This window comes from Schistocerca serialis, chromosome 5 (genome assembly GCF_023864345.2).
Source record: "Schistocerca serialis cubense isolate TAMUIC-IGC-003099 chromosome 5, iqSchSeri2.2, whole genome shotgun sequence".
NCBI lineage: Eukaryota > Metazoa > Arthropoda > Insecta > Orthoptera > Acrididae > Schistocerca > Schistocerca serialis.
Window position 1 is genome coordinate 540,707,416 of NC_064642.1, and position 21,524 is coordinate 540,728,939.

General features: G+C 40.9%; 1 protein-coding gene across 1 annotated transcript; it reads left to right on the forward strand.

Annotated features, from left to right (window-relative positions):
- Positions 1-798: 798 nt before the first annotated feature.
- LOC126482067 (uncharacterized) lies at positions 799-20,401 on the forward strand. The gene is made up of 5 exons (XM_050106043.1): positions 799-834; positions 5,292-5,408; positions 6,827-7,116; positions 18,830-19,015; positions 20,273-20,401. Exons 1-5 carry the CDS (start codon positions 799-801, stop codon positions 20,313-20,315), a joined length of 672 nt encoding a protein of 223 aa, XP_049962000.1. The 3' UTR covers positions 20,316-20,401.
- Positions 20,402-21,524: the final 1,123 nt, after the last annotated feature.

Genomic DNA, 21,524 nt, shown 5'->3' on the forward strand with positions numbered 1-21,524 from the left:
GCGGTTCCTGGTGTGTCCGCTGTGCCGTGCGTGTGATCATTGCTTGTACAGCCCTCTCGCAGTGTCCGGAGCAAGTATGGTGGGTCTGACACACCGGTGTCAATGTGTTCTTTTTTCCATTTCCAGGAGTGTATATGCTTCACTACGCCGGGAAAAAGGAGGTCTGACACGGAATTAGAAGGTATCCCATGACTTTTGTCACCCCTTTGTGTTAATTATTCTGTAGAAACAACAGTTCATTCCTAGTGCGTCATTTCCTCTACAATAGTGGTCTTGTCTCTCTCTGCAGACAGCAGCGGTTTTGAAATTTTGGCTCAGCATGAATTTCTATCTACTGCATACTCGTTTCTGTATTCATCTTCACTCACTATAACGATCTTATGCGTCGCTAGTCCCGGTAATTATTCACCTTGAAGAAGTAGTCTTACAATGGATGGAGAATTGGTATATTTCAACTTTTTTTTCACTGTTTGAAGTGATTTCAACTACAGAGTGTGCATTCACAAACCATAAAATATTACATTGAGAACAAGACGTTATTTCTTCGCGAATTCGATGTAAATAAATCCGGAAGTATAGCATCACACAGATCCATCACATTAATTTGGGTTAGAAATCTCATCCTTTATTTCCGCCTCACTCTGTAACACGTGGATTGATAACAGGAAAATTGCAGCTAATATGTTTCGAGGTTAAATCACCGATACAAACAGTATCTGCGTATTTTCTGATAAGCCCAAGGTTAATCCACGGGTATATAAGAAGCTGCCCCGCTCTCCGAAAATCATCGATTCCACAATGGATCTCCGTAAAGCTGTGAGGATTATCTTCGTGGTAAGACATCATTATTTAGTTTCATTACAACAGTAACGTGTCTGCTGAAATTCTGCAAATTCCTTGTGGAGCACAGACGATTTTGTATTGCTGATTTTTTCCTTAAAAAAAACAGATGTAATATAGCCATCTACCACAATGAAATACTATAAGTATCAAATTGTTCTACTGTTATTAGAGAGTATGAAATCAGATATGAAGAAACATAAGATAAACCTTTGGAGGCGTCATCAGGGGTAATGTCATCTCTCCGATTGTGGTGTAATCGCTCAGTAAGGCGCGGTGAAAACATTAACAGAGAGAAAAAGATATTGCGGTTTGACAAATAGGTACTGTTAGTGAATCTCAGGTATATACTTTTACTGATACTACTGTTGAAACTTCCTGGCAGATTAAAACTGTGTGCCGGACCGAGACTCGAACTCGGGAACTTTGCCTTTCGCGGGCAAGTGCTCTAGCATATGAGCTACCCAAGCACGACTCACGCCCCGTCCTCATAGCTTTACGTCTGCCAGCACTTCGTCTCATACCTTCCAAACTTTACAGAAGCTCTCTTGCTAACCTTGCAGAACTAGCAGTCCTGAAAGAAAGGATATTGCGGAGACATGGCTTAGCCCCAGCCTAGGGGATGTTTCTCATTCTGGATACTACTATTGTTTGCGACTAAAAATTTTTTGTCTTGTTACTACTATTTTTGTTTTTGTAGTGAAGTCTCTCACTAGCAGTAAAAGCCGGTTTTCAAATTTTAGTACCACTATACGAAGACAATCCTCGTGAATCAGCGACATTCTATGCTGGCTGATCTAGAAAAAGACTAACACAGAAGGGCTTTTTAAATTAATATGCAGCAAAATAAGCTGCAATCCGCCCAAGAGCCGAACTACGCGATGAGCCTCTTTATCGTATTTATATCAGTTGCTTTAGTATCGATATCGACATCTACCGATAAAACGTTAATGCATTCTACTCTAGAGGAAGTAATCTTCCGTTTGTAGTGTTTCTTATGAATCTAAAAAATCAAATATTGCTTACGGTATACTAAGAATAATAAAAGTTTCAGCAGCGTTTGTATGTTTGCTTTATATAGGCAGCTAACTTGCAGAGATAATAGCACACAGGTGCTGTTAGATAGTGTCCGAGAGTGGGAGAATGAACACAGCTGTATAACTAGTACTTACATTTCCAAAACACAAAAGAAGTAAGGACATTGGCTGCCAGCGGGCATTTCTTTAGATCAAAAGGGTAAGCTGAAAATTTGTGCCGGACTGAGTTTCGAAGCCGAGTCTCCTGCTAAGTAGGATGACGCGCTGACCACCACGCCATCTGGACACAACTGTCAGAACAACCGCACAAACTACCCTAGCATGCCTCCCGTCAGACCCAAATTCTCAGCTTGTACCACACACTACTGATGTAGTGCCCCTGCTCGTTAGTCCCATTACTCGCGCTAGTTCGCCGATTCCTGTAACAGTTCGAGCTAGGTGTGCATTTTCACTGAAGGGATCACTGGCCGGTCTGGCGCAAATTTTAGACTTGCCCCATTGATATAAATCAATACCCTCTGGCAGCTAATGTCTTTAATAGCTTTGTGTCTTGATTCATGGTGGCTGCAGGATCAAAATGGCGTCTGATCTTTCAGACTAGTCCGAAAGAGCAGACACCGAATGTAAAATAGAGGTTTCGTCCAATGATTCTTTCAGCGCAGGTGCACACCAAGCTCGAATTCTTACTGGAATCGAGGAAATGCCACAAGTAATGGGGCTACTGAGCAGGGGCACTTCGTCAGCAATGTGTGGTATAAGTTGAGAATTTGGGTCTGACGGGAGGCGGGCCGTGGTAGTCCGTGCAGATGCGATGATCGGTGTGTCCGGATGGCGCGGTGACAGCGTGTCTGCCTAATAAGCAGGAGACCCGGGTTTGAATTCCAGTTCATTACAAATTTTCAGTTTCCCCCATTTACATAAATTAATGCCCACTGGCAGCTAATGTCTTTAATTCCTTTCTGTCTTGATTCATTGTGGGCAAAAAAACTAAACTCCGTCCGAACAGGCCCACCGGAACCGACCAGCCGCCGTGTCATCCTCAGCCAGCAGGCGTCAGTGGATGCGGATATGGAGGGGCACGTGGTCAGCACACCGCTCTCCCGGCCGTATATTAGTTCTCAATCACGTAGCTCCTCAGTTTGCCTCACAAGAGATGAGTGCACCCCGCTTGCCAACGGCGCTCGGCAGACCGGAGGGTCACCCATCCAAGCGCTAGCCCAGCCCCACAGCGCTTAACGTCGGTGATCCGACGGGAACTGGTTTTACCACTGCACCAAGGATTGTGGCTGCAGGATCAAAATTATGTGTGTTCTTTCGGAAATGTCCGAAAGAACAGACATCTCATATAATATGTATTTAAATTTTCTTGTCGTGTATTTTTTAAACTTTCGTCTTCCTGAATATGTCCTAGGAAGCAGAAAGAAAGAAAACATTTTACAAGACTTGCTTCAGAATCATTTTCTTGAAAATTCATTGTTGATTAGTTAGCGGACTATCTAACATGACAGAATCTCAACGAAGAGAAACTTTTCTGTAACAGAACAGTAACTTTCATATCGCCACCCGCATTACGTGCTTCCCACACAATGATGCAGAAATTTAAAATCATATGGCGAGAGTCCTTGACACTGTGATGCAGAAATGCAGCGAGTCTTGTTCTGTTTTTAGCACGTGAAAGACCTGTGCACTGTGAAAAACTAAATACGTGTCTCTGTAGATTAATGTACGTCGCTTCATTGTACGAATATTTATTTTTCGACTTGATTCAAGCAGACAACAGAAACCATGAAACAATCGGTTTTCAAGAGCGAAACTAAATACTGCCTAAAATGCAAAGGAACAATATGTCATTTCCACACGCTGTTGATGTCCAGTGATAGTATTATCATGACACAGAGCATTCCATTTACTGCGCAAAAATGGGTGACTTCGTTGTTGAGAGGAGTAAAGTTTCATCCAACGTATCGTCTGTATATCTCATTGCTTGGAGATTTTACTATAAATATTATGCTTTCACTCCTGTCACCCCTCTCAAAGCAAAATATGTTGCGCGAGGAAAACGCCACTTGTTGCGCCTCCATATAAACCAGACTCTCTCTTTGTGAACCTGGTCACTAAGATAGATGAATGTGGAAGAAGGGATTGTTTCATAATACACTTGTGTGTTACCCTACTGGGTGTTGTTGTGCCTGAACAATGCACTTACTGCTGTTAGATGTTTTCAATGCTTAAAGTTTGCTTAGGCCGGTATGGCTTTAAGTATCTATTCCCCATGGCGTTAAGTATCTTTTTCTGACATTTGCAAGTCAGCTATGGCGTGTGCTTTTCTGGTTAAATAACATGTATGATATGTGAAGTTGTCACAATAGATATTATTCTACTGTAAAGACGATCAGTGATCGAAACCGATTGTGAATAAATATATGGTAAGACAGCACAGTGTGTATCATACATTTATCCAAGTTCGTCGATGCTGTTAACAGCCTTAAAATCTTAAAATTTTTCGTTATATACATTGTATCTCGTCAACATTTTCAATCACGAGATGAGATGCAATATATCTAATGAACATTTTATATGACTGACATGACACTGGTAAGCTAGAAAGCCATATTCTACTCACTATACTATGTCTCTAACAGATGATGAAATATAAAATATTTTCATATCTTCTGAGAACACTTTTTCTTGTATTTTATAGCCTTTGAAAATGACGGAATGTCGAAATGCGTCAGGTGTATTTGGAAATAATAAAAGGTATTATCAAGAAATCAGAAAATTTATAAAGCCCATCCAAATGGCGGCTTCGTCTCACAGCAATTTCATGGAAATCGCAGAATTAGAAATGTTTTGCATGATGTGTGAGGTTGTATTATAATTAACGCGACTCTTTCGGAGCGACTGATTCGTATTTCAAGTGCAGTGATGTGAGATCATAGCCAGGTTGTAATGGCACACAAGTTGGGCGACGACACATCTAGTATTCATTTCATTTCTTTTCTTCTCGAAGAACTCCCGAATTCAGAACCATGGCTACATTGAGATATGAAATGCCACCATGATCACAGAAGTTACCTTCTACACATAGTGTCCTAAAACGGATGAAACCAGAGATCACGAAATACCTTAAGTGAGGCGATCCACTAACCAATACCTGCAATACTGCGGCTGCAAATTTCAATGAAATTGTCTTCAAGTCCTACATAACTCTGTAACTCCTTTCGAACAAGAAATTTTTCGCTGTTTTGTGAATCGTTTGTAATGAAACAGCGGCAGTGACATGTACACTTGTCTATATAGACTGTTGCTAAAGAATTAATTAACAGGGGAAATTAGATGGGGAATTGTTGAGCTACGAAATTTTCTCTGCTCTTTTCCTAAAGGTGTACTGATTTTTTAAATTTATTTTTCTAGTTGTCGAGCGCTTTATCTGCCGCCGCTGCCGTTTCAAGACCATGGTGGTCCACCTTCGCTCAACGGGCGTACTGTTCATCACCGGGCGAAGTCATCTGCAACAGGGACTGTTCGGAGGTAAGACTCTCATGTACTGCTCCAGCACCTAAATTTGCGCATGATTTTTTATTTTTTTCATTTCTCGTATGCATCTCGTGTAATCCCATTCATATTTCACGAGCCACTGAGATCTAAAATGTTGTGCTCTTTGCGGAATAGACACAGAAGTACTAACTGCCTATTCACTCTGTTAGGCGCTGGCATTGCCTGGAGCATGGATATTCATGGAGTGAGCAGCACGTAATGTGCATGTTACCAACATGCAACAAAATTTTGATGTGACTTGGGTACAACGCCAACTGTTTACATTTTCAACTAAGACTAAAGCTTCATTATTCCACACATTTGGTCTGTTTTTAAACAGTTAATTGTCAGTAACAGCAATGGTGAATAACTGTTGTTCCTACGGATACAAATCTAAATATATCAAAGAAAGAAGGGTTACTTGGCACAGACATCTATTCCAGTCATCATACCCGAAGTAGTCGCTTTATATGTTGTAACTATTGAGATACATTGTAACAAACAGTTAATATATGGCTAAACTATGTGACTGTATGGCTATATATTTGCGAGGCAAGTGCTACACAGGGCAATTTTCACCTGCAAAACGGATTTCTATACGAGAATCTGTGTCGTTACCTGCAAACTATGTAGGTCTCCAAACCATTCAGCATATTTTAAAGTAATAGCAATAGCAAATTGCAGTTGTAGCACCTATGTTATGACAGTACCTACTGTTAAAAATACAGCTCGAAAAATGAATGAAGATGAAACATATGGTAGTAGAAAATGAAGACGGAAGAATGTCGCTTTAAGAAATTCATTAAATCTGTAGTAAATTTCTAAATTTCAGATTCGATGTTTCTTTTCTAAAACTTTGGCGTTCTACGCAATTTAGCCGCAGCATGATTTATTAAAACAGAGACTAAGCAATACAATCAAATGGGCTACAAACCTAAAAATAGTAGTGACTATCCTTTTACGAAAAAAAGAAAAAGATAGCAACATTTGAACTGTGACACTTGTCGGAAAGAAGCGAGATCTTCTGCCTTTTATCTCTTCAAAGCTGTAATCCAAAGTCATTCCATATATTTTAGCATGTTTACAGAATCGACGGTATTTAGTATGCACTGGCGAAGTAATTACATAAAAAGGGCACTCTTTATGCTGTACCAGAGTCGGGTGACGTTTGACTACGAAAATTCTGTTCTTCGCATACGAATGCTCACTCCATGTATTCCTGCTCTACGGGCATTACAGCGGGTTTCCTGCAGCACAACATTAACGTCTCATACGACAGCGCATCGAAATTCACAGAGGGCATAAGTACGTTACCAGAACAGAAGACACTATTTATAAAGTACAGAATTAAGACGATCTTCGATACCCTTCTTATATTTATTTTTTTAATTGTATATCGTTCTTGTAAACAGGTGCAGATATGTCTTGGCAACCTGGAAGATGACTACGATCCTCAGACAATGATAGTGTGCGACAAGGCCAATGGAATGTGGTGCAGTGCAAGTCAAAGACAGTGTGTTCCGAAGGAAGAGTCTGATTGTGTACCAGCTGGGAACACCTTCACGTGTAACAGCATCGGATCCTTCCCTGACCCGTATGACTGTAAGACGTACCACGTCTGTATTGAGGGCCAAGAGCAGGCGGTGACTGGAACGTGCAATGCTACTGATGCTGCCTACAATCCCTGCACAGGGGACTGCACGTAAGTCGCCAACAACAGTTATTCCATCACAAAGCTTCTTCCGAAATTCGAATTAAGCAACGCGGGTTATACATTAATCGAATAAGTATAATATTTATTCTTCTTCACTGAACATTCTACACATCATAGACCCAGTTATATTGCAACGCTATCAGGCAAATGAGAAATCATTAAGTGAGTAATATTTTAATAAATTATATAACAAGAATAATAATACAATTTGTCCGTAAAAAAATTTTGAAAGTATCTACAAATGGCAACCATCACCTTTCATCCAAATAGTCGCCAATGGTGATTTGATAGAATCATAAATCACTCAAATAAGCCATTCTGAATCGGGTAACAATCATGAAACGTCCTTACAACAATTATATTTTTTATGTGCACGGAACCCCTTTGCTTCCTTGATTATTCTCAGTTTTTGTGTTTGACCTCTTCACGTTTGTTTCTGGAATTATTTTGTGAGTTTTTGTGTGATTGCTAATTTGATTGGTTTTTGTGGATGCAGTCAAACAATAAAAGCCAAGCAACACTCTCAGGAAGTTCTGCATTATTTCAGCAATATATATTAGTAACTTCAATTCCACACTTCTATATTCCCAAAAGACTTTTGATACTGTTCCTCACAATAGGCTTCTAATCACACTGAGCGCTTATGAAGTAGCGTCTCCGTAGTGCAACTGGATCCGTGATTCGCTATCAGAAAGGTCATAGTTCATACTAACTGACGGAAAGTCATCGAGTAAACAGAAATTATATCTGAAGTTCACCAAGGAACTGTTATAGGCCCTCTGCTACTCCTGATCTATATAAACGATTCAGCAAACAATCTTAGCAGCAATGTTCGATTGTTTGCAGATGATACTGTTATTCAGCATCTAGAAAAGTCATCAAAATATCAACATCAATTGAAATATTATTTAAGCAAGATATCTGTAAGATGCGAGAAGTGGCTATTGACTGCAAATAAACAGAAGTGCGAGATCATCCACATGTGCATTACAACACCTTCGTTACAGTTCGAGTCCACGGTCAACCATGCAAATCTAAAGGCTGTCAAATGGTTCAAATGGCTATGAGCACTATGGCACTTAACATCTGAGGTCATCAGCCCCCTAGAACTTAGAACTACTTAAACCTAACTAACCTAAGGACATCACACTCTTCCATGCCAGAGGCAGGATTCTAACTTAGCTGTCAATTCAACTAAATACCTAGGGGTTACAATCATGACCTTAAATTGGACCGATCACGTAGATAATGTTGTGGGGAAGACGAACCAAAGGCTGCGTTTGATTGGCAGGACACTTGGAAAAAGCAGCAGGTCTACTAAAGAGACTGACCACACTACGCTTGTCCATTCTCTTCAGGAATACTGTTATGCGGTGTGGGATCCGCATTAAATAGGATTGATGGAGGACATCGAAAAAATGTGAAAAGGGCAGCTCGTTTTATATTATCGCAAAATAGGAGAGAGCCCACCACGGATGTGATACGTGAGTCGGAGTGGCAATCGTTAAACCATAGGCGTTTTTCGTTCGAGATATTTTCACGAAATTTAAATGACTAACTTTCTCCTTCGAATGCGAAAATATTTTGTTGACACCAACCTACATAGGGAGAAATATTCGTCGTAATAAAATAAGAGAAATCGGAGCTCGCACGGAAATATTTAAGTGTTAGTTCTTCTCGCGCGCTGTTCGATAGTGGAACGGTAGAGAAATAGCTTAAAGGTGCTTCGATGGACCCTCTGTCAGACACTTACGTGTGAGTTGCAGAGCAGTCGTGTCGATGTAAATGTAGGTGGACGCACGTTACATTAAAATGCTCCAGACTGTCCAAAGCCAGATAGTATGAAAGGCTTTTTTCCGATAAAGTACTGTCTGCAGGCAATAGAAGAAAATAAACTTCGAGGCCAATGTATGATATGAAATTATAATAAGTATAAATGATATAGAAGTTACCTATGTTTATAACGCTGAGAAAGATGTAAAGCGATATATTTGAATCTCTCTTGAAGATAGCTTTGTTATAACTTTTGAAGAGAACTTTCAGTGGTACAGCTTAATCATCATAAAATTTGTGGTTGATATATCACATTTCCATTACGCTATAATTCTTACCCAAAGTGACGATCCACAGTTTCCTGAGAAACCCCTACGGCAGCTGATGATGCTGAACGCACTGCACGCAGACATCTTGTGTAGATAATTCTTGTCAGATTAAAATTCGGTGCTGGACCAGGACACAATGAAAAATTCTACCTGGAAACAGCTATGGTTGCCATAGCTATTTCGTAAAATATATTATTTACAAGTTCCGTTAAAAAACAAGTAAGCCGTGGACAATTTTAGGGAATTAAAATCTCACGGAAGAGGAAGAATTAATGTAAACACAGGAACAAGTCAATAACCGACAGTACTTGCGTCCAGCAAAAATATTGTAGTATTTTAGTGAAAGTTACTAAAACGTCATAAGTATGTATGCCGTGTCATAAATAAATAATGCAGATAATAAGAGTAAAACTATATGGACATTCTACAACAGGAGACAGGACAGCCAGTCATTGTACATGATTTCATAACAAACTAATGTTGTGATTGATAATTCGCAAGTTCCAGGTACTGTAGATCATCACTTTCTAAACGTAGTTGCTAATGTAGGAATAATGGTTCAATTGGATAAAAAAGACACGATATTAAAAATATGATTTCACAAAACTTTAAGCCAATAAATGTAGCGCCAGCATCCTTCACTGAAATTAATACAATTATAAAAATTCTAAAAACAAAAGCTCTTGGAGGGTTGACAAAATTCCAGACAGAATTCTGAAAAGTTGGTCCAACTTAATAAATAAGGTCCTTAGTGAGATATGCCATGTACCACAGGCACAGGGAATTTTTCCAGGCAGGTTAAAATATGCAGTTGTTAAAGTACTTCATAATAAAGGTGACAAAATAGACATAAACAATTATCGTCCAATTTTTACTTAGCATATGACAGTTTGGATTCCGGAAGGGTTGCTCGAATAAGAATGCTATTTATACGTTCACTCATCAAACAGTACAAGCCTTAAATAATTAATATGTCGCTGGTTGGTACCGTTTGTGATCTTTCCAAGGCGTTTGGTTGTATAGATCACGGCACTCTTTTAAAATTGATGATTTTGCTCACAGCAGAATTGTAATGAACAGAGTGCAAAAGGTTGTACAGATTAATTCAGACAATGTTGGATAAGTAGGAAATTTCAGTGACTGGGAAAAAATATATATGACCTTCAATAAGCAAAACTGGTACTTTTTGCAAATGACATTAGTGTTGTAATAAATTCTATTAAAGAGAAAGCAACAGTAGAGCTGATAAGTGACATTTTCCAAATAAAAATTAGGTGCTTGTCTAAAAATGGATTGTCCCTAAAATCTGAAAGAGAAATAAACTACATTCGTTATGTACAACAAATAGAGTCACACCACAGTTTAAGTAGCACACAAGCAGGAGTCAATAAAAACGGTAGAACGCCGTAAATTTCTGGGGGTACGTGTTGATGACTACTTGAACTGGAAGATGCATATTGCCAAGCTTCTAAAACAATTAAGTTCAGCTACTTTTGCTTCTTGTATAATTGTTAATCACGGAAACAAATATATCAACCTTCTAACATATTTTGCGTAGTTCCACTCAATAATGTCTCACGGAATAATGTTCTGGAGTAACTCATCACATAGGAAGAAAGTACTGATTGCACAACAGTTAGAACAAAATGTGGTGTTCACCCGTGGACGTCATGTACGTATCTCTTCAAGGAGCTAGGTATTTTAACTACGTCGTCGTGATAAACATATTCACTAATGAAATTCGTCATATATAATCCATCAGAGTATGAGAAGAACAGTGATGTCCATATCTACAAGACTAGAGAGAAAACGACATTTATTACCTATTGTTAAAGATGTCAGTAGCTCAAAAACGAGTTCAATACGCAGCAGCAAAAATATTTGATCATGTACCCAATAATACAAAATATTTTATAAGTAGCGAAAAAAGTTTTAAATCTAATTTAAAATAATTTTCCCTCGTAACTCCTACTGCATTGACGAATTTCTACTTAAAAACTGGTAGCAGTTAGAAAAGAAAGCAAGTGTAGATTCATAAGCACGACTAAAAATAATTGTTTATCAATGTTAACACTAATCTACACCTACATCTACATCCATACTCCGCAAGCCACCTGACGGTGTGTGGCGGAGGGTACCTTTAGTACCTCTATCGGTTCTCCCTTCTATTCCAGTCTCGTATTGTTCGTGGAAAGAAGGATTGTCGGTATGCCTCTGTGTGGGCTCTAATCTCTCTGATTTTATCCTCATGGTCTCTTCGCGAGATATAAGTAGGAGGGAGCAATATACTGCTTGAATCCTCGGTGAAGGTACGTTCTCGAAACTTCAACAAAAGCCCGTACCGAGCTACTGAGCGTCTCTCCTGCAGAGTCTTCCACTGCAGTTTATGTATCATCTCCGTAACGCTTTCGCGATTACTAAATGATCCTGCAACGAAGCGCGCTGCTCTCCGTTGGATCTTCTCTATCTCTTCTATCAACCCTATCTGGTACGGATCCCACACTGCTGAGCAGTATTCGAGCAGCGGGCGAACAAGCGTACTGTAACCTATTTCCTTTGTATGCATATCCTGTAAACTGACTCGTTCCACATAATTCCGATAACAGAATCGATTAAAGGATCTATGGCACATGTAACTAACTAATTGTTTCAACATATGTCCCTATGAATCTGTCTCTTCTCCTACTTAATGTTTCCGACGCCATCTTTTGCTCGCTGATTCTGTGGACAACCACCTCATTTATTTTTCTGATAAATACAGTGGTTTAGTCATTTCGAGTGGCAACTGCAGTACAGTATGGCGATAACTGCACAAATATTCGTTGCGTTACAATCTTTCAAATACTATAAGTTATGCTATAATGGATTCTTCCCCAGTCTTCAATTTTTGCTAATATTTTTATCACTGACTGTGTACCGTCAACAGAAAAGTATTCGCAGGAAGGCACTGACTGACATGCTTCACACTTTGCACCACGAAGTTTAGTCGATCCGGCAATGACCTCAGATTATAACACGATTAAGATGACTGCTAAAATGAAATGGCTTCAGGAAAAGTGAAAAATTGAAAAGAATAAGATCCTCGGAAGGGTAGACTGAAAACAACCTCGGTGAACTTAAAAGTAATAGGAGTGCAAAAGGAATTCCAACAAGAAGGCATAGGATGACAGGTGTTAAGGTCTCTGGGAATTCATCCGCGGTACTAGACGGAGGTGTAGAGGGTAAAAACTGTCGAGGAAGACAGAAATTGGAATGTGTCCAACAAATAATCGAGGACGTTGGGTGCAGGTGGTACTATGAGATGAACAGGATGGAAGTGGGGAGGTAGTAGTTGCAAGTGGCATAGACCACTCATAAAACTAGTGGTTTTGGTTTACACGGACTCTTTCGTTCTACTACCAGTAAGAATACAATTGCAGTGTGGTTGGCTTCACTCACTACCCTCCACTTCGTATCGCGTAAAAGGAGAAGTAACGTGGTAGGCCCTTATGTACACAAAATGGTCTGAAGGAAACCGATCGAGGTGGCGAAACGGTTAATGCATAGGGGTCAGACTATGTAAGAGAGGTAGTCAAGTCCATGTTTGGGTTCCCTGTGACTTCTCCCCCTGGCTACAGGCGGACGTCAGCATGGTTTCAGTGTGAGAGCCAGTGCCAGCTTCCTGCCACATCTTTGTCCAGGCCAAGCGACTTCTCCGTCTCTGAAAAATCTCATGCTCAACGAAGCAATGCACCTCCATCTTCCTTTACTTACTTATAAGGGTATGTTTACAGATGAAAGCTAGAAAACGCTTCATAGCCGAGAGAAAAATAAAAGAGAACTAAACCCTTCCAACATTTACATACCAAGTTGGACATTTGAGACAAGACATAAAAAGGAGAATAAGAAGTTATGCCTCTTCTTTTAATACCGTCCACTCAGTTTTAAGGATTCTTTCACAAGTTGTCTAATTAACAATGTATTTCAATCACCAGACTTAATTACAGGAGTCGCTCATTAGAGAATCTCAATGTTCATTAAATTTCGAACCATCAGCATCTTAAAAAAAGAATCTTCAGCGAAGATTAGATTTCGTACAGAACAGTACGTCAGAGTGATAGGGATTTACAATTCGTACTCCTTACCAATAAGCAAAAGAATAATTTACTTTTATTCTCAGAGTTGAGGAGCGCATGTGAGAATTAGATAACCACTTTTCTGATACAATAATGGTTACTTTACGTTATACACATTTTAACTACAGAGGCACAAATCATCCTGAGGACAATTTATGATTTAAGATGCAATTTATAATGTAAATTAAGTATTGTAAATCAACAATAAAATAACTAAGCATATAGGGCGCTATAATATTCACCTTTCTGCTTTCCACATCTTAAATCTTTCTTAATGATCCAGTAAATGTGTCACTTTTTGCCGAAATACTCCATGGGATGAACAATAATAAGAGGCTCCGTCTGTCGTATGTTAGTGTAAAGGATCTCATTAAACTTTTTTAACCGTCACTTTCAGGGATGCTGGGAATGATTCGTAGCATCAAGGCAAGGACAAATGTTGCTGTGAAGATTTATTCTGAATTCCACCTTTTAACTAGTTACTCGATACAGCGTCACATCACGTGCTCTGAACGCGTCAGAGTAGTGTTTCAAAACGTACTCCGTGAGAATTAATGCTTCAACTTCAACCGGCGATCCCATCATCTCCACAAAAGCTTAGGATACTCTGTTCCAAGTCGCTGATGTCAACAAGAGCAGGGTAAACCAAGTTCTTCACGTGTCTGCAAAACCACAAGTCCTGTTAATTGACAGATCCATTGAGTGACAGATAGGATCGTGTCTTTCACTGCTCGATGACGCCGGACCCATCGTCTTGGGTAGGTTTTTTCCAAAAACTGGCATGCATCCAATCTTAAGTGCACTGGGCCTCTATTATGGATGCAACACGCACGCGGCAAACTGCTAAGGGCACATTTTCCAGTAGGATAGTCTGTTTGACCTCCAGAAAGTTAAGTACTTAGTGTGTTGGGAAGTGCTGGGACCAACTTTTAGTAGCAACGAATTACACTTTCCTCAAAACATCAAAGATACCTCCTTCCACGTAGGTTTCTTCAGGTAATTAAACAGCGAGAGAGGTGTTGTTTCCAGTCTTCGTAGCAGTTTTGGAAAGCTTCTTTTGGAATAATTCTTGGTTCATTGTTTACACGCTTCATGATATCATCCAAAGTACGAAAATAACGCCATTTCATGTAATTTTATGCTGAGGAAATGAACTCACAGCTACTGAGGTTAGATGAAATTGAGGCAGATGAAACATACGACTGTCATTTCTTGCCCAAAAGTCATTGACGGAAATTTCTGTATGATAGGGTGCAATGCGTAATGCTGAACCCAATTGAGTGCAATAACTGTTCGCAAATGCACCACCATTTTCCAGAGTCATTCCAAGGCTTTCAATAAATAGTTTGACTGACGGTTTGAGCGGAGGTCATTTTGAACTACATGCACAGTGTCGAAATAATGAGTCTACATAAGATTTTGGATTTCCTCTTCCTCGCTCTCTCTGGAGGGCAAAAGTTTGCAGTGTGCCACTCTCATATTCGGCTCTTTGTGTTTAAGTCATATTCAAAAATTCATAGTTCTTGACTTGTAATAAGGCGAATGAAAAAATTTGGCTTAATCTGAATTTGATCCACATGATACACAGATCCATTCGATTGTTGCTGCGCTTCCTCGTGAGATTCTTTGCAATCATCTTTGTGCGCATTTCTCGCGTGACAAATTCCTGCATTAACATTCGATGGATGTTAACTGCGTTCAAATTTAACTCACTACTGACCTTTGTCAATCCCGACCTGAGTTCATAGAGCGTTTCAATCCTTCTGAATTGACATGTCTTCTTGTGGATAAAAGTCTTCCATCACGAGCCATTTGGTTCTACCCGACGTGTTAAAAAAGGTTTGTGCCATCATAACTCTTGGCTCTGACACAAAAGTTCATATAAACACTTTGGAACTTTTCACAAAATTTGATGGAGCAGCGTTGCTCGTACTTTTGCCAGCATATGTTCATAATGCACTTGAGAAACAGAGCTTCACTTCAGACGCTCTCAACACTCATGTCGTAATGGCAGCAAGTTTACGCTGGTAATGAGTGAAAGACGCGGTTCAACATACAGTGACGGGGAAAAACTCGCAACACCAAAAAAATACTAGAGTAGTGGCATTTCGGGAATACATTTGTCTAGGTTACATGTTTAGGTGGTTCACATTGCAAGACTACACGTTAATACAAGCGCGAGATACGCCACTGCAAACGTGAAATGTTGGTACATTAATAACTGGTGTAGCCACCATAATGTTGAATGCAGATATACAGACGTGCATGCATTATGTTACACAGGTGCCGAATGTCAGTCTGTGGGATGAAGTTCCACACTTACCGCACTTGGTCGGTCAATACAGGGACGGTTAAATGCTGGTTGTCAATGGCGCTTGAGTTGTCCGATCCATGTGCGCTCGATTGGAGACAGATCTGGTGATCTAGCAGACTAAGGCAACATATCGACACTCTGTAGAGCATGTTGAGTTACAACATCGCTTTGTGGGCGAGCGTTATCCTGTTGGAAAGCCCCCTGGAATGTTGTTCACGAATGGCAGCACTACAAGTCGAATCACCAGTCTGACGTGTAGATTTTCAATCAGGGTGCATGAGATAACCAAATGGTTCAAATGGCTCTGAGCACTATTGGACTTAACATCTGAGGTCATCAGTCCCCTAGAACGTAGAACTACTTAAGCCTAACTAACCTAAGGGCCCGAGGCAGGATTCGAACTTTCGACTGTAGCGGTCGCGCGGTTCCACACTGAAGCGCCTAGAACCGCTCTGCCACAGCGACCGGCATGGGATAACAATGAGAGTGAAATTAGAAATATACTGATACCTTCAGCTGCTTACGGGCGTTGATACATATCAACGGGAACAGGTGAAAATGTGTGCCGCGACTGGGACTCGAACACGGGACCTCCTGCTTACATGGCAGACGCTGTATCCATCTGAGCCACCGGGTGCACAGAGGATAGCGCGACTGCAGGGACTATCTCGCGGACGCCTACTGCGAGACCCACATTCTCACCTTGTATGTCCACACACTACATTCGCAGTGTCCCACCCCAACACACTCATTACGTGTGCAAGACATTCTTACCAAGTGCCGTAAGAGTTCGGGGAATATGTGTGCATCCGCACAGAAGAAGAAGATCATGGCCGGTATTGCCAGAACTATTACTTATATGGTGTCTGTTCTTCCGGACATTTCGGACATGTTCCTGCTGTTACGTGAAATCGAACCCCAGACCGTAGCTCCAGTGTGTCTAGCACACATGCTGGTTATATGCTCTCACCTGGCCTCCTTCTAACGAACACACTGCCATCACTGGCACCAAGTCAAAATCGGCTTTCCTCAGAAAACGTTAAAGACCTCTTCCCTGGTCACCAGTGAATTCGTAAATGGTGGTGGTGTGGCGTCAGTGAAATGTACGCTACAGGGGATCTGACAAGGAGTTGTCCTTGAAGTGACCGATTTGTAACAGTCCATTGTATCACTGTGGTGATAACTGCTGCTCAAATTGCTCCTGCAGATGCGATATTATGCGCAAGAACCATACGCCGAACACGATGGTCTTCTCTCTCGGTAGTGCTACGCGACCGTCCGGAACCCGGTTTTCTTGTGCCCGCACCTTTTCGTGACCACCACTGCCAGCAACTATGTACAGCGGCTACTTTCCCGCCAAGTCTGTCTGCAGTGTTGCAGAAGAAACGTCCAGCTTCTCGTTGCCCTATTACACGTTCAAACTCAGTGAGGTGTTGAATGGTTCAAATGGCTCTGAGCACTATGGTACTTAACATCTGAGGTTATCGGTCCCCTAGAACTTAGAACTACTTAAACCTAACTAACCTAAGGACATCACACACATCCATGCCCGAGGCAGGATTCGAACCTGCGACCGTAGCGATCTCCCGGTTCCAGACTGTAGCGCCTAGAACCGCACGGCCACTCCGGCCGGCTGAGGTGTTGAGAACAGCGTCTTTGTCACGTTACAGGAATTCTTGAACTCACCACGTCCAAACTAAATGGTAACTAACGCTCACGACCGTAACAGAGTGTATTTAAAGCAATACCTGTTCCTTTATTCAGGGAAGGCAGCTAGCAGCTCCGAGGCGCCTCAGCAGGGGAACGCCTGACTCAGCCAGGCAACCTCCGCAATCAATGAAACAAATTGTGTATCTTGCCATTTTTTGGAATGAAGGTGATTTATGTGTCGAATATCTTGTTTTCTGTTGAGCGTTAGAGCGGAAATAGGAGAACAGTTCCCAGAATTTAAATGTATGAACGCAGGAGCCAGAGGTCTGCAAGTAAACCACCTGCACAGGCTAGTGATAGAAAAAGTGACATAAATGGAGATGCTGTTGGGTGTACAAAACTGCAACATGAAAAACTAGCGTCACTGTTATCCTCTTGCTTCACCGTACTCAGGAGGGCCCCAAATCTTTCACAATAGTACTACGTCTTGAGGTTGAAGCTCTTCTGTACGTGTTTGCCTACAACTGGATTTGTTTTTGGACGGGGACCCTCTCGAGCAAAACGCAACTTCATATTGTCTACTTCACAGACATCTTCAGCTGAAATTTCAGCATCATCAGTGGGCTTTTACTTTCTTTCTATTAAACAGGACAAAAGGTCATTATTACTTGTACACGTATAAATTTGAGTTTTTAAAACAGTAATTACAGATTTGAGGAACAGACAAAGTTCTGTACACACCGGTACCTATATACCTTGTTGCAACATGCTGCCCTTTTCTGGGCTTTTATTGCATTTGTTTTCTTTCGCAGTTTGTCATCTGTAACCACACAGAAATTAATGCAGAAAAATTATTTGTTCCAAAATTGGAATGTAATTTTAGGCCTAATATTAATTCTATGCGGAAGAGAGAGACAGAGAGAGCGATAGAGAGAGAGAGAGAGAGAGAGAGAGAGAGAGAGAGAGAGAGAGAGAGATAGTGTGTGTGTGTGTGTGTGTGTGTGTGTGTGTGTGTGTGTGTGTGTGGTGTTTTCTGGCGAAACATATTGCAAACACGCACACATACAAAAACACACACACACGGAAATATATACACAAGTGCAATGAAAACGTAAAAAAAAAATTTAAAAAAATAAACACAGCAAGTGGTAACAAGGCAAGTATACACAACCTTGTCTGTTCCACAGGTTTGCAAATACTGCCATAAAAACTCAAATTTATTTGTGTACAAGTAGTAAAGAAAATAAAAGCGCACTGATGCTGAAACCTCAGCGAAACATTCCTGGGAAATAGAAGAAAAGATAAAGTTGTTTTGCTCAAGGCGGACCCCCTCCAAAACCAAGTATACGCCACTTGGTCTTGTGGATGACCTACAGTACTGTGATCTAGATCCTGCCAGCTTACTGTAGAACTCTTTGTCACATCCTGCTGAGCAGAGGTGTGGCTACCTACATTTTGTACAGCTCTCTGGCACCAAAATTGATCTCGTATAACGTGAAATAATTTTTCTTTGTGGCTAGACTGACAACGTCAGACCGCGTCTGCACGGAAGGACCCGTCAAGCCCTGCACTCAGTCACTCGAGATGGGTATTGTCCCAGAGAACCCAAACATCTACTACGCCTGCAAGCCTACCGAAGATGGCGGCTACTACCCGGATATGTACAAGTGTCCTGGCGGATATGTCTTCGACACCGCTCAATTTACGTAAGTACACCACATAAATGTAGAATTAATAGATGTTAATTTTGCCTTCCATTAACATGTTTCCAACTCATTAAGGTAGGGTCTGCATTCTTGCACACCATCCTTTTCTCCACATTGCTTGTGCATCCGTGTCCTGTTATTGCTTCAGATACCGCCTTCCACCTTGTGAAAGTTACGACTCTGTCCACCTTGAACTAATGTGATTCTACCTGTGAATCTCCAAATTAACAACTTGCTATTATTTCGTCGTAGTATGTTATTTGTTACCGTCCTGGGCTTTTGTTTTGAGTAAATAAAACGTTACGGAGGGGTATCAGACTTGTTGAAATCTTCTCGGGTTATCAGTAGAGTCGTGGTTTTGTGCTGTCTCGAAGTTTCGACGAGTTTCCTTCTTATCACCTTCAGGCGGAAATAAAGGGTGGGAAACTTATCGAAACTTTGTGACAACACAACGCCACGAAGTGGTTGAAGATGATGAATAGGAAACCCGTCGAAACGTTGCTACAATGCGACGGCATGATTCGATTAATAATCCGAGATGATGTCATAATCAATATTTTCAGGTTTAGAACCTTACTTAGACACCAGTATCGCTTTAGAAGGTATGTTGTGAGCGAAAGTCAACAACATATAACGAAATTTGCATTTTTTTTTAAGTTTTTACCTTCGCAATAGAAATTGCACGGGGGGGGGCTGGGCTGGGGGGGGGGGGAGGGAATACTTTACGCCCACCTTTTGAAAATATTGTAATCTAGTCATTTAGTTTGTATTCTAAAATTTTGAAAAAATGTTTATTGCTTGTACTACCATCTTGGTAGTACACGTTATGGAAAATGCGTTAATGTTGCTAAGAATGTGGTAAAAGATATTTTCGGGTTCTGGACCCTACTTGCATATCTGTGTATATTTAAAAAGTATGTTGTTTATAGAAGTCAACAACAATTAACGAAGTTTTCACTTTTCTAACTTTTTCTTAGGGTGGGCAAAAGCACCCCTGCCCCCCTCTCCCAACCTACCTCACTAATGCTTGTAATGGAAAATGCGTTGGTATTGCTACGGTCAAGCTGCCCACAGTCAGATGACCTGAAACCTCATTTTGTGCGCCCATAGCTGCCCATTCAGCAAAAGCAATACCTGACTACAAACCATACAATTTCATGTGTCACGTCGACAGAAGCGCTGTTTATCTCATATAAAAGCCTAAACGTCAGAGATACAACGCCCTCACTGCACTAAAACCTTGCTCTTCTATTGCAGCTGCGTTGCATCCTCCGAGATCTGCTCGGCGACACGTCAATAGAATCACGTCGCCAGTCTTCGACAGTCTACAAGGCAGCCTCAGCTACCACCAATGAACCGTGCCGAGTGGGTGTTCCTCAGCTGCTGTGTTTGAGGTCTACTTTATCTCCAAACAAAAGAAACTCGTTCATACAAAAGTATGCATCTCCTACAAAGCGTACATCAGCCGACATTTAGTAGCAATATTTATTGTAAGTTTTGGAACTAAAAAGGGTTGTCTTCATAGTAACAAGCTGCACTGTACAACATGTTGGGAATAAATAGTTTGATGACTTGGACTACTATCCTTTTTTCATGTTTCTTTATTTCATAAAGCTGGTAACTAATGTCTTGTTCAATGTCTCCTTTACTTTAATGTTAACGGGGCTGAATTCTTGTTGACACTGGGACACTCCCACTATATTGCGAAGTAGCGAAAACACACAAATATCAGTACTGCTGTGGCACATCGTCACGCTCAGAGCATTTAAAATTGGCACATGTCTACAAGTGACAATGCGGAACCGTTCTTATCTGCCAAATTACACACTGTAGTCATATCACCAGAACAGTAAAAACGCAAGACGACTTCTAGGAATCACCCACTACTACTGATTTTCTCGACGGGGTTACATAACGCGTCATTGCCATCGACGTAATCAAAGACAGAGCAGAAACTCTGACGTCAGAGGCGCGATAGAAGAAGGATCAGACGTAGGACTGTTGTAAGTATCATCGTACCACATGTCCAGGATTGTGTCAGAGCAAACACGAGTACTTCAGGATTAATGAACGGACATTGAACTCCGATACTCTTGCAAGCGAACCCAGTGTCTAACGCGATGCACTATTTCGCTCAGTCACATTTATTATTACTCTTAAGTACGGAAGAAGCCACAGTACAGCTCAAGGTCCCGTCGACGACTAAGTCATTAGGGCTTAACAGAGACTATGGACACATCAGAATGGGGAACTAAAGAGTCAGTGTACTTTTCAAAGGAAGGGAAGAAGGAATGAATAAAAGAACAATGGATTCATTTGATTTGATTTTCTTAATGCCGGGAAACAGGAACAACAGTGGTCTTAGTCCACTGTTGCCCGCGCCGAAGCTGAGTGTTTAGTGCGGCTTCGCTCGCTATGATTCTAGTAAAGCCAACCCATCCCATTAAAGAGTAGTAGGTGACTCTTCACTAGTTCCTTATTAGACACGATTTCTTCAGTACTTAATGAC